The sequence below is a fragment of the Thrips palmi genome, unplaced genomic scaffold (genome assembly GCF_012932325.1).
Source record: "Thrips palmi isolate BJ-2018 unplaced genomic scaffold, TpBJ-2018v1 HiC_scaffold_4, whole genome shotgun sequence".
Lineage (NCBI taxonomy): Eukaryota > Metazoa > Arthropoda > Insecta > Thysanoptera > Thripidae > Thrips > Thrips palmi.
The window spans coordinates 12,450,612-12,462,438 of record NW_023144631.1 but is presented as its reverse complement, the minus strand read 5'-3'; the positions used below and the strand labels follow the sequence as shown (position 1 = coordinate 12,462,438).

Genomic DNA, 11,827 nt, shown 5'->3' with positions numbered 1-11,827 from the left:
AGGTGTACGCCAGAGAACGTGTCTTGTGCCAGAGAAAGTTAAACGATTAAAGAACCGTACTCCAATATAGTAGGTATTTTTCTCTGCGAATTTTCTCTTGCATGTGGGAAGTTTCAGATCAAATTTATGCTTGAGATAAGCTATTTACAATCCCTTTTAGTTATTCATATTTATCAATTACTAGGTTCAGGCATGTCTGTACAGAAATACAAGGGGCTGTCAAAAAATTCATTTTCTTCAAGTGGGATCTGCAAGATACCTTTCTTCCTATTCTTTCAATTCTGACAGCCGTCTCCTGCAACGAAATTCTTTTTTTACACTTCAACAGAGTAGCAGAACCCCATACAGAGGTAGAGTACGCTAGGTGAGAGAAGATGAAACCATAGTATACTTTTATAAGTACATCAATATTCACAATTTGGGAAAGTAGTTTCATAACATAGAGCCCAGATCTAAGTAACCCTCATGTAACCCTCACCTCGCTATTTTCAATTTCGGAGGATAGATGAGAATAACTCGCTTTAGAAAGCGTTCTGTGCTGTTTAAATACATGGAAATAAGGCAGCAGGTGATTTGAGACATAATTCAAGCCAAATTATATAAACTAATGAAATTCTATTTTATAACGGGTTTGTTGAGAATCACCGCCAATGTGTGTTACGCAAAAAGTACGTCCCTAACCATCACTGGACAAAGTTAAGGCAACTTATGTCACGTGCTTTACATTATACAGGGGTCACGCCTCCAGGCCCCAGCGCTACTTCGATGGTGATTTATACCTGGGGAGCCTCGGTGTAGAAACTTTAAAGATCTCAAAATCTAATTTGCCTGCCCTCACTCCCTCAAAAACTATACTTGAGCACCGATCACATACATTCGCTTTGATTGGTCAAGGACCCTCTACTTCTACCGAGAGAGGGGCAATACTCTAATTTTCTTCTGCACCCTCCACTTAAATTGATAAACGCATTTAATACGAATCGCCCCACTCTCCCTTACTCCTAAACAACACACCATGCATAGGATCTGCAGCAGTTGACTTCAAAATAGAAAACATGCACATCAGAGACAAGTGGGATGGGCACTTAATTCCTCTTCCTTCGGTTTGAGATACAGTTGCCTAATTAACACGAAGGTTATAATTTGGTATCTGTACGAGGCTCAAAATCTTCTTCAAATAGAAAAACCATTACATTACCAGCACGCTTGAATTTTTCTCCAGATGTTAAACAGAATGGGCATGCATCGTACCCCTTAAAACCTTTCATATTCAAAAATGTAGCTCTGGCGGGGGTTTCACAAGTACCGCACAATGTGAACATACGTACAGTTTGTACAGTTTGTTCATAATCCAGGTTTGCATGAACATCAGTTTTAAACTTTTCCATGTCCCCAAAAACTGGTCGAAGAAAAATTTAAGGATGCCGCTTGGTTTTACTGCCCTAGATTCCCTCAAGCAACATATTTTCGGTTTTGTACCTTTCAGATGGAGGGATGCTGGACTCTTGCAACGACACCCCCTCTGAATTCCAGGAAGCAGTCAGATCGTTTTCCTGCAAAAATTGTTCAGCTTGTTTGTACAAATGTCCATCCAAATCTTGCTTTGGTGTAAAAACAACCCTATGCGCGCGACTTAAATTCGTTCCCGAGCAACCGATTCGAAGACGAACCACTGTCGCTTCAAAATTGAATAGGAAATTTTCACGACGAAGGAAATAAGTCAGCGGATGAAGAAAGACAGCAGATGAAGAACCCGATCCAGAAAATATGTTTCGGCCTACAGACCATGATCAAAGCCACTACTTTGCCGCCAGAATAGAAGGCGGAAGTCGAAAAATTAACCGGCTGAGTGATAGCGAAGCTCGTTACTAAGCTGAGGCCAGACATTTTTGTCTGTCTTTCTGTCATGACTACGCCCCCTGAACGGTTCGGCCTATCACTTCATTCCAGCAAACAAATGACAGGAAAAGGAGCCAAAATCTCCAATTAATGCGCTTCAAATGTGTTGTTCTTGGCCCGTCTTCCATGTCTTAGAGCAGGTGGGGAGCATCATTTGGGTTTTCTGGGCATCGTGGCCTTCTGATTCTGTGCCTCAGAGTCTCTCAGTCTTTCTCTCTCGTAACCCTTTTGATTAAATCTCCATCGTAAATCCTACCTTAAAGATACGGAAAATTAATTAAAATTTCAGTTGATGAGGGTGACATCACTTCGTAATACATGAAGAATCTGGTTGCAAGCTATTGAGAACCCTCCATTAGGTTAGTACCTTCGCTGCGCTGCCATAATACTTTTGGTTCTCAATTCGAGTGCGCCCAACGGTGCGGCTACGGACAGAAAGTACAAGGGCACGTGCAGGCGGTCAGGCAAATTATTTGTATTTATTTGCGCTAAAAATTACATGTTACATGGTTAAATGGATTTTACACATGCCAGTAATTGCGCATAACACAGCACCACAGGCATGAAGTGTGAAGTCACCTCAGCAGTTCCAGAAAAGTTTCAAAGATCATCCAGACTGCACGACTCTTTTTGAAGGAGGATTTTTTTAAGGACAGTTTTAAAGATGTTCGGGATATCTCTCTTATCTTTAATTTCTTCGGGGAGTCTGCTAAAAAATTGAGATCCCATGCATAATGGATTGTTTCTGTCAACATTCACTCTATAGAAACGGATGGATTTCTAGTACCGTAATAATGCACTTCTTTTCTTAAGGTTACATCTTCGAAATTCGTTTTAACAAGGAGGACACACATATACACATGAAGTGAGAAGACAGTCAGAGCATTACAAAATAAATTTTTGACCAGACTATTTCCGAACTTTTTTCTATCAACGCAGTGGTGCTGCAGGCCGTCGCCCTGTGCTGCCGACCCCATTTGCTCTGCCGGGGTACAGGAGGAAATCGGCCACGCCACGGTTCAAGCACCGCGTTCGTGCCATGCTAGCCCAGCCCACGAGGGATAAAGATAACGGACGATTTGCACTGCCGCTACGTTATCAATTTGCATTGTAAGTTCGTACTCCCATTCCACTCATCTTGACCGCATTACAATACCGCAGTGTGGAGAGAACATTTCAAGTCCATACAGGAAATGATAAGCGATTCAAAGTTTACTCATTTGGTTATTGGCACGCGTGCCACGTGTCCCAAAATTTGACAGTCTTAAAGTCACGTATTTGCGTAGATGGGTAGGAGCGATCAGGGTATCAAAAAATCCTTTCAAATGCACGCTCTAAAACATACTACCACAAAGGCCACAAGGTTCCGCCGACATTGTGTCGGGGTGATCGCACCTTCTCAACAGCAACGCGCTGTTTGGTGGCTTAAAATTATCTGTTGAATGGGGATTTAAAGCCTGGTAAATTTACCGGTAAGAATGGGTAAATAACGGTAATTTACCCTGCGTAGATCGGTAAATGACGGTAATTTTCGACTAAACCTAACCTTCCTGATGTTTTTACAGCAGAAATTTACCCAGAGTGCACAAAGGCATGAATATTTGACAATAAAAGTGTCTCAACCACTTTCACATGCCTTTTTAAAACACTCCGCTAGTCTTAAATTCCCTTTGAAAACAAGTTATTAACAGTTCATTAGCAAAATGCACTTAAACATAAGGTCGAATTTTTCCGTTATTTACCGTAAATGACGGTAAATTACCAATTTTACCGTCCAGATTGAAAATTACCGGTAATTTTTAATCCCTACTGTCGAAGACGGATGCCAATTTGTTGCGTCTGCTATCCGCCCTCAAAATCAAACCTACACGCAAGTCTGCTTGCGGAAGGAAGTTGCCTGCACGACAGCTTCAAATCGCTCAATAGGTCGTTTTTTATCGATTCAGGAACAATGGAGCGGGACGCTTCTGTGTCCCGGTTGGCGACATGCGATAAGCAGCGACAATCAGTCATTGAAACTCCCGTCCCACGTTTATTGGCATTGAAACCAATACCTGGATCTGATCCCATTAGGGCTGACCCAGACACTTCCGAAGTGAGTAAGCCATCAAAAATAAAAGTCATGAACGTCAGAACCGGCCAGTTGTGAGGATATAAGCGCGTGCACGGGTTGAGATAACAGCAAACCGACCCTCACGCCAGCGGCAGTCGCAGAGAACATGCAGACCTCCATCGTGCTCTTGGCCCTGGCAGTGGGCGCCACGTGCGTGCCCATCCCATCAGACAGCCAGCTGCTCGGCCAGTGGCAGGCGTTCAAGGTATCACTGTAGTATTATTATCTGGAATTGACGAGGCGCAGCTGGACAAAAAAAATACTGCTTTCTCAGCCTTTCACTGACTTTTTGTCATTCGCAGACGTATTTCTGCAAGCAACCATAATAATTCGTATCTTTTCAATATGTTACTCACATAGCTGTTTCGTTTTTTACTCAATTACACCTAAACCCTTCGTTATTTAGAAACGAAATATTAAGTATAATGGTAGCTTACAAATATGCTTCAGCTAATGAGAAAAAGTCAGCAACAGGCCAAAGGTGGCGAAGGCCCTTTACTTCGGTAATTTAACATAAACGACCGCACTCTCCTTCACTCTCATTCCAGGAACGTGACATCACGTTGAAATTAATGTGACAAAATGTCACGTTCGTTTGAGCATTGTGTCACATTCGTTTGGGTGCGAATTGGCCAAAAATCAGCTTGTTCACATTCAAACGAACGTGACACAATGCTCGAACAAATGTGACATTTTGTCACGTTCGTTTTAACGTGATGTCACAATGAGAGTGTTGTAGATTGGAAATTTCTCCTTTTACCACAAATCTTACACTGTTAAAAAATACTGAAAATTCATAATATTTTGTAAGAACTCGATGAACTTACATGCAGTCTGAATCTTCATAACGAAACTTTCAATGTTCAAGGTCTTAAAATTCTGAAGAATTCTAAACCTTACATATAGAACGTTTGTCAAAATGTTGGCTATAGAGGCGCCATCGTTCATACCCAATTCCCAATCCTAAAACTATTGTTTTCTCTGATGTTCGACCTTCAAGTCATTTTGGTGCCCTCACTGTTCTACGGACTACTGCACTGTGGTTTTACAGGCCCAGCACGGGAAAACGTATCAGAGTGAACTTGAAGAAACATCCCGGTTGAAGGCGTTCAAGGACAACGCCATAAGGGTTCTCAAGCACAATGCTCGCTTTGAGAGAGGTGAAGTTACTTTTCGGGTCGCCCTGAACCGTTTCTCCGATCTGGTAAGCAAACACCGTCAAAGCTCTTGTGTAGAGTGAGGGGGCCCGACGGTTGTTGAAGCTATGTTGTCACTTTAAGTAAAGAATGTGGATAATATGTGCATCACTTTCAAATGATGATAAATTCCGTCACAAGCTGCTGACATTTTCGTCAAAGGTCCCATATTTTTTTCACGGATGTGCCAAACATGTCTGGTTTGATGACGTCGAAATGAAAACCAAGTTAGCTTTGGCATTATCACCATAGTGTCAACCAAAATTTTTCACTATTTTTACAGTGCACAGCACTTTGAAGGAAGTGAAGTGGTCTCGCCTGATCAATCTATTTTTACCCGAAACAAGAGAAGAAATGTTTTCACATAAATGGTGCAACCATGGTTTTTCTTCTACTTGATAAATTGCATTTTGCGGTGTTTTTCCTTCAACTTACCGTGGGCTGAAAGGACAGTTGCGGGAGGGGCAACCACTTTACGGGAGATCGATAAGTGATAAGCATTTTGCATACACTAGTCTAGTTGAAGTATTCCCGAAGTCCCGTAACCACTGTATCGATGCGGGAAGCATGGCTTCATGAGCCTCGGAAGCTCTTGTCACCCCCCTGGCTCTAGACGACTAGTGAGCTGAGCTGGTTCCAAGGGGTTACCCACTCTGGTAATCGTGTGTACACTTCGTCCGGTAATCATTGGTAATCACACACCTAAACTGGCTAGTTTCACGGTTTTTATCGGATTTTGGGGGTTTTTCTTATGAAAATACGTCAAAATGCTCTTAGCTGGCCAAAATTATGGAGTTTTTAAGTATGTTTGCAGGTAATCACTGGTAATCAGTTATCCTGTGTACACTCCTGAGCTGAGTGGTCAACCCCTTGGCTGGTTCACGTTCACAACTTTTGAAAAGTGTCAACATTGGTATCTTCCGGAACCCTCTTTCTTAGCAGAAGCAGAATATAGGCCAGACATCGAGTACGGCTCCAAGTGACTCCTCGGAGACTTAAGTTTGCAGTGTAACTGACGAGCTATGTGTTCGCCGCTTGCAGCACACGCGTGAGTTCGCAGAGATCTTTACTGGTGTCCGTCTGGACACGCTTAAAGTGGGCAGTCGCGTGCACAACGCATCACTCAGTTCTGCCGGCAACTTGACCAGCGTCGACTGGAGTAAGGAAGGATTCGTCACCCCCGTCAAGGACCAAGGCCTGTGTGGCGCCTGCTGGGCTTTTGCGGCCGTAAGTTGGTCATGTTACGATTCTTCATTCCGAAAAGCCTTACGAACTTTTTGAGCCCTTCAAAGTTAAGTAGCGTCAGTGTTTTGAGCTTGTTCATAATTCGAACTATTTCTTCGTATTGCTAACTAAAAAGTCATGTACCTTACATATGCTCCGATACTTCGCAAGGCTTTAGGCGTGTTACGCTACCGCTACCACGATTTAATAAAATAAGTAATGGGAATCTAGTGTATGAAGCATGTGTTGTTACATAAAACTGACAAAGCTCTTAAAAAAAACAAAACATAAACCACTTTTAAGCTTGAGTTTCGTTTTTTGCAGACCGGTGCTCTGGAGGGACAAATCTTTAAAAAGACGGGGAAGCTCGTTTCTCTCAGCGAACAGAACTTGGTAGATTGCTCATTGAATGGAAATAACCGTGGCTGCAAGGGTGGAAACCCTCAGGGAGCCTTTTCGTACATCCACACGAATGGAGGCATTGACACGGAGAGCAGCTATCTTTATGAGGCTAAGGTTCGTATTAGACTTCTCCAAAATCTCAACAATTCCACCTCAAGTTTCCTGCGAACAACGTTTCCTTCTGCCAATGTTTCACAGTCTTACACGAAACGAGTGGATTTGAACGGCGTCGTGGAATAAGATGACTTAAGTGCGCGATTGCGTGCGTTCATAACAGATTTTATGTTACCGTTTCCGTAGAAAAGATCTTAATTGGTCGTTTCGGCATAAAAACTTTACTATAATGCACGGGCATTTCTCTAAATTTAATCGTCTGGAGTGAATCAGAGAGGGAACAAAACATACTTTTACAACCACGGCAACACGCCTGGTTTCTAATAAATTTCCTCTATAATTTACCACATGAACTAATGAGGCCCTTTCCCGCAATATTTGTTTTAAATAATCAAACTTAAAGAAATTTACGTGTATTTAAGGGGGCAGTAGCGTCTTTTGCACGTGTTTTGACGATTTTCGAACCTCCTGTTTAGACGTTAATATAAAGATAAGTATGAATGCCAGAGGCAAACGGCAGGCACCATTTGAAAGATAAAAGTTTTTACAACATTTTCAAAAAAAAATATTTTGTTTTAGCATTGAATTAGGATGTTTTGTGTTATATGCAAAAATGGTCTGCAAAATTACATGGTTTCACTGCGCGCACGATTGCAGCCAAAGTTTTTAACTTTTTACCAATCGGTAAAATGCATCTGAAAAAGCATGAAATTGCCCATAAAATGACCCTTGGGTTTTAATATTGGGCCAGAAAAAATGTGGTTCGTTTCCATCTTAAGTTGAAGATGAGCGTTTCAATAGTTTTTCTTGCCCAATGTTGAAACCCAAGGGTCATTTTATGGGCAATTTCATGCTTTTTCAGATGCAGTTTACCGATTGGTAAAAAGTTAAAAACTTTGGCTGCAATCGTGCGCGCAGTGACACCATGTAATTTTGCAGACCATTTTTGCATAGAACACAAAACATCCTAATTCAATGCTAAAACAAAATATTTTTTTTTGAAAATGTTGTAAAAACTTTTATCTTTCAAATGGTTCCTGCCGTTTGTCTCTGGCATTCATACTTATCTTTATATTAACGTCTAAACAGGAGGTTCGAAAATCGTCAAAACACGTGCAAATGACGCTACTGCCCCCTTAAAATAACGTATTTTGCGGGGAAACGACTAGATATGGTCTTTCATTCGGAAACGGTAAGATGAGATCTTATGAATAGCACTCCTTCATCCACTCATCTGATCTGTTTGGTCTTCTTACAAATACGTACTCGTTTACGTACTGAGTTGCGCCCTTAAAACTTAAGCCTCCCGCCTCAACCATGAAACAATTTTCAATTCTTTTTTAAACAACTGCAGGAAGGCAGCTGCAGATACAAGGAAGAACACAGTGCAGGCACGCTCTCTCGTTACGTTGAGGTGAAGCAGACTGAGGAAGCTTTGCGCGAAGCGGTGTCTTCTGTGGGCCCCGTGGCCACTCTTTACGACGCCACCCACTGGAGCATCCAGCACTACCACAGCGGTGCGTATCAGCGGGGCATAGCGCCTCTGTTAGAAACCGGTACCCATTTCATCATTGGAACGACTCGAGAAGGAAGTTACTCCCAACGCACGACGTATTTCACGGTGGTAACGGGTCGTGGTTTTCTCAGGAAGTCCCTGGAACTCGCTTGTGTCCTTCTGGGAATACCAGGAACCGTCTAAGCCTGATATAGGCCTAACACGTATTGCTCTGCTAGTACACCGGTAAAACTGAAGCGTAGTTGTATGTTTGATTCAAGCATACAACTGTATGCTTGATTCAAGCATACAACTACGCTTGAAGACTTTACGCTTGACGTCAAGCGTAGAGAAGAAATTCACCCATGCATTTAGATAGGCCGGAGAGGGGCAAAATGGAGAACTATGCTTGAAGCCGAGCGTAGTTCTACTACGCTTGAAGAAAGGCGTAAAACTACGCTTGAGTTCTACCAGTGTATTTCAGTCTAGGAACTTACTAGCCTGCCAGCACCTTCAACTAACATCTCGCTTCTGTTCCGTTTTCTTTTATCATTATTTCAATAGTGATGCACTTACTTCGCTTTCAATAGATCTTATCTGATCGTTTTCGTACAAAGAATCTTACCAGAAAGGCAAGTGACTTTCTTGAAGTTGGGTTATTGCCGACGGGTAAGAGTGGAGGCGTAACATTTTACACGCACACCTGGCATCTTCCATCTTAAGATGACGAATTGTTTACATTTTTAGTTGTCTCAAATGTTCAAATTTAGCGAAATTGGCTTGCGTTGCAGATAAGATAGTCTATACGGAAAGGGCCAGATCGACGCCTCCTACTAGGATAATCCTAACTGTCAGCACTGATCCAAGACAATCCCAACTGTCAGCGCAGATTGTACGACGTAAAAAGCTATATAAAATTCTGTGACGCCAACATTCTGCTTCAAATTTATTGGCAATGGACTTGTTAAGAAGTATAAACCTTGCACATGAACGTGGAAGCTGTATTTCAGTGATGTCATGATTCGCTGCTTTGGACTGAAGAGAGCTAATGAGCAGTTTTAGCCTCCTCTGAAACCTCTGAGCAGTTAGGATTGTCTTGGATCAGCACTGACAGGATTATTCTTTAAGGAGGCGTCGATATAAGATGTTTGAACTAGGACCCCCCCGAGTATGTTCCGCAACAGAGTAAGTACTCCACCGCGCAAACCACATCTCAACTATCTCTTCCTTCCCTTTCAAGGCATTTACTACGAGCCTGCGTGCAGTTCCAATGTGAACCATGCCGTGCTTATCGTGGGCTACGGCAGCGACGGCGACGGCCAGGACTACTGGATTGCGAAGAACTCGTGGGGCACCGCCTGGGGCGAACAAGGATATTTCAAGACCGCCCGTAATAGGGGGAACCACTGCGCGGTCGCCAGTTGGGCCAGTTACCCCGTAGTCTGAACTGAGTTGTGACTGTACGGATGCTGCCAACACCAACCATGCCAATTGTGATATTAGTTTTAATTTATTTCTCAATATGATTCTCACTTAAAATAAAGTCTGGTTAACACTAGAACCGCTGACTTTTTCGTATACCTAGAACCGCGGAAGGGGTCATTTTGACCCCCCATTTTTTCTGCTCGTATTTTTTTTATTTTGCTCATGTTATGGGCCCTTAACGATGTAAAATGATGTATCTGAGATCAACAATGATATTTTGAATTATATAGGGCCTTAAAAGGCCAAAGGTAGGCAACCCGCATGGCACGAATAACCTGTTTTGCTCCTTTTCTACCATTTTTGGCCCGTCCCTTGTATTTTTTTTGTTAAAAAAAATGACGGAGGGACGGAGTATGATCCATGCTGTGCGTCCGTCCGTTCATTCGTCCGTCTGGGGACTTCCCGTGGTCCGATCTTGACCAAATTTGATATGCAGCCTACTTGGGTGACCCTTAGGAACCGCCCGCTGGCAGCTAATCCGATCCGAGCCCCGGGGGCGCTGCTGCAGGTGCATCATGGTCTACCTTAGGTCGAGGAGGATTTCGGCAACGGATACAGCTAGAAGAGCAGGAAGGGAAATTTTTGGAATCGGGGCGACGAGACAAAACCAACGGTGCCAGTTTCAAGCGAATCGGAGAGGTTTGAACCCGGGTTCAAATCCTAGTGGGGTACATTTAGAACATTCTTTTTATTCGAGTTTTTGCATTGTTGTTAATGTGTATGAGGGTGCTGATCTAATTTATGCTGATCTAAAAACATCTATTTTGACCCCAGACTCAGGTTCAAGTCCCGTCCGGATTAAAAATAGGCGAAATTAGTATATTCCTCAATGTACGGGACGGGCCAAAGTTGCCGATGTATATCGCAACTTTTCCTGTTATTCAGTGTGGGGACGTAGATTTTTTACCAGATGATACCTTTACACTTGAAACGTATCTAAAACTATTGGACACATAAACGTGTCACCGTGCTTTTACTGCTGAGTCCAGAAACCAAGCGGTATCCTAACAATAATACAATAATATTAGGGTGGTGGCTGCCGGGCGGGATCGTGAGTGTCGCATGGCAGGCAGTCTGCTCGAAACATCGACAATACCTCGCGGGTACAGCGCGAGCGGCACCGGCCAACAATCCCCTGTCCCCGGGTACAGCGCGCACAGAACAGCAACAATGTCTCACGGCTCGGCCGGTGCAAGCCACAGCTCGGCTCACACCGACATTGGCCAGCTCGCTTAGGTCTATGTATATTATTGGGCTATCTATTTATTTCAGACACAGTTATAAAAAAGCCCGAACTACTACTTCGAACAAAACCAAACGAGTATCATCTGCTTTCATTAACGTTCGTTGAATGAGATTTTTTTATTCTACAGATACCTTACGCGGAACACACGCATCTTGCATACATCTAGGCGTTTGCTCGGCGGGTCGCCTATGCCGTTGGCCAAGTTAGGTCTCCCAGGGCAGTCCATAGCACTCCCAAATGATTCACCACTAAAATTGACGCTTGTGACGCTTTTTTATTGCCAAAATTCGAACTTCCTGAGTGCAAACAATACAGGGGTCAAAATGACCCCTGCCGCGGTTCTAGGTATATTGTTGTCCTACGCCCACAAAAATGGTCCGACAGCGCCGAAATTTCACTCAAATGTTCTTTTCTGGTATTTATAAAAAGTCAAAAAGCCCCAAATCCGAAAAGAAAAAAATAAGTCAGAAAAATGTATGACAAATGTTAAAAGGGGTCAAATTGACCCCCTCCGCGGTTCTAGTGTTAATTGAACCTGTTAAGCCCGTTCCGTAGTATTTTAAGATCCCTAGTGTTTGTAGCAAAGTGCCGACTGGAGGACGAGCACAGTCGGATGCAATGCTGAATGTGAATCCGTGCGTCCCAAAACTTCC

At 43.1% G+C, this 11,827-nt stretch overlaps 1 protein-coding gene across 1 annotated transcript; it reads left to right on the top strand.

Annotated features, from left to right (window-relative positions):
* Positions 1 to 3,712: 3,712 nt before the first annotated feature.
* On the top strand, positions 3,713 to 10,001 carry LOC117649681 (cathepsin L1-like). The gene is made up of 6 exons (XM_034392642.1): positions 3,713 to 4,217; positions 5,064 to 5,216; positions 6,250 to 6,435; positions 6,757 to 6,948; positions 8,303 to 8,465; positions 9,684 to 10,001. Exons 1-6 carry the CDS (start codon positions 4,119 to 4,121, stop codon positions 9,887 to 9,889), a joined length of 999 nt encoding a protein of 332 aa, XP_034248533.1. The 5' UTR covers positions 3,713 to 4,118; the 3' UTR covers positions 9,890 to 10,001.
* Positions 10,002 to 11,827: the final 1,826 nt, after the last annotated feature.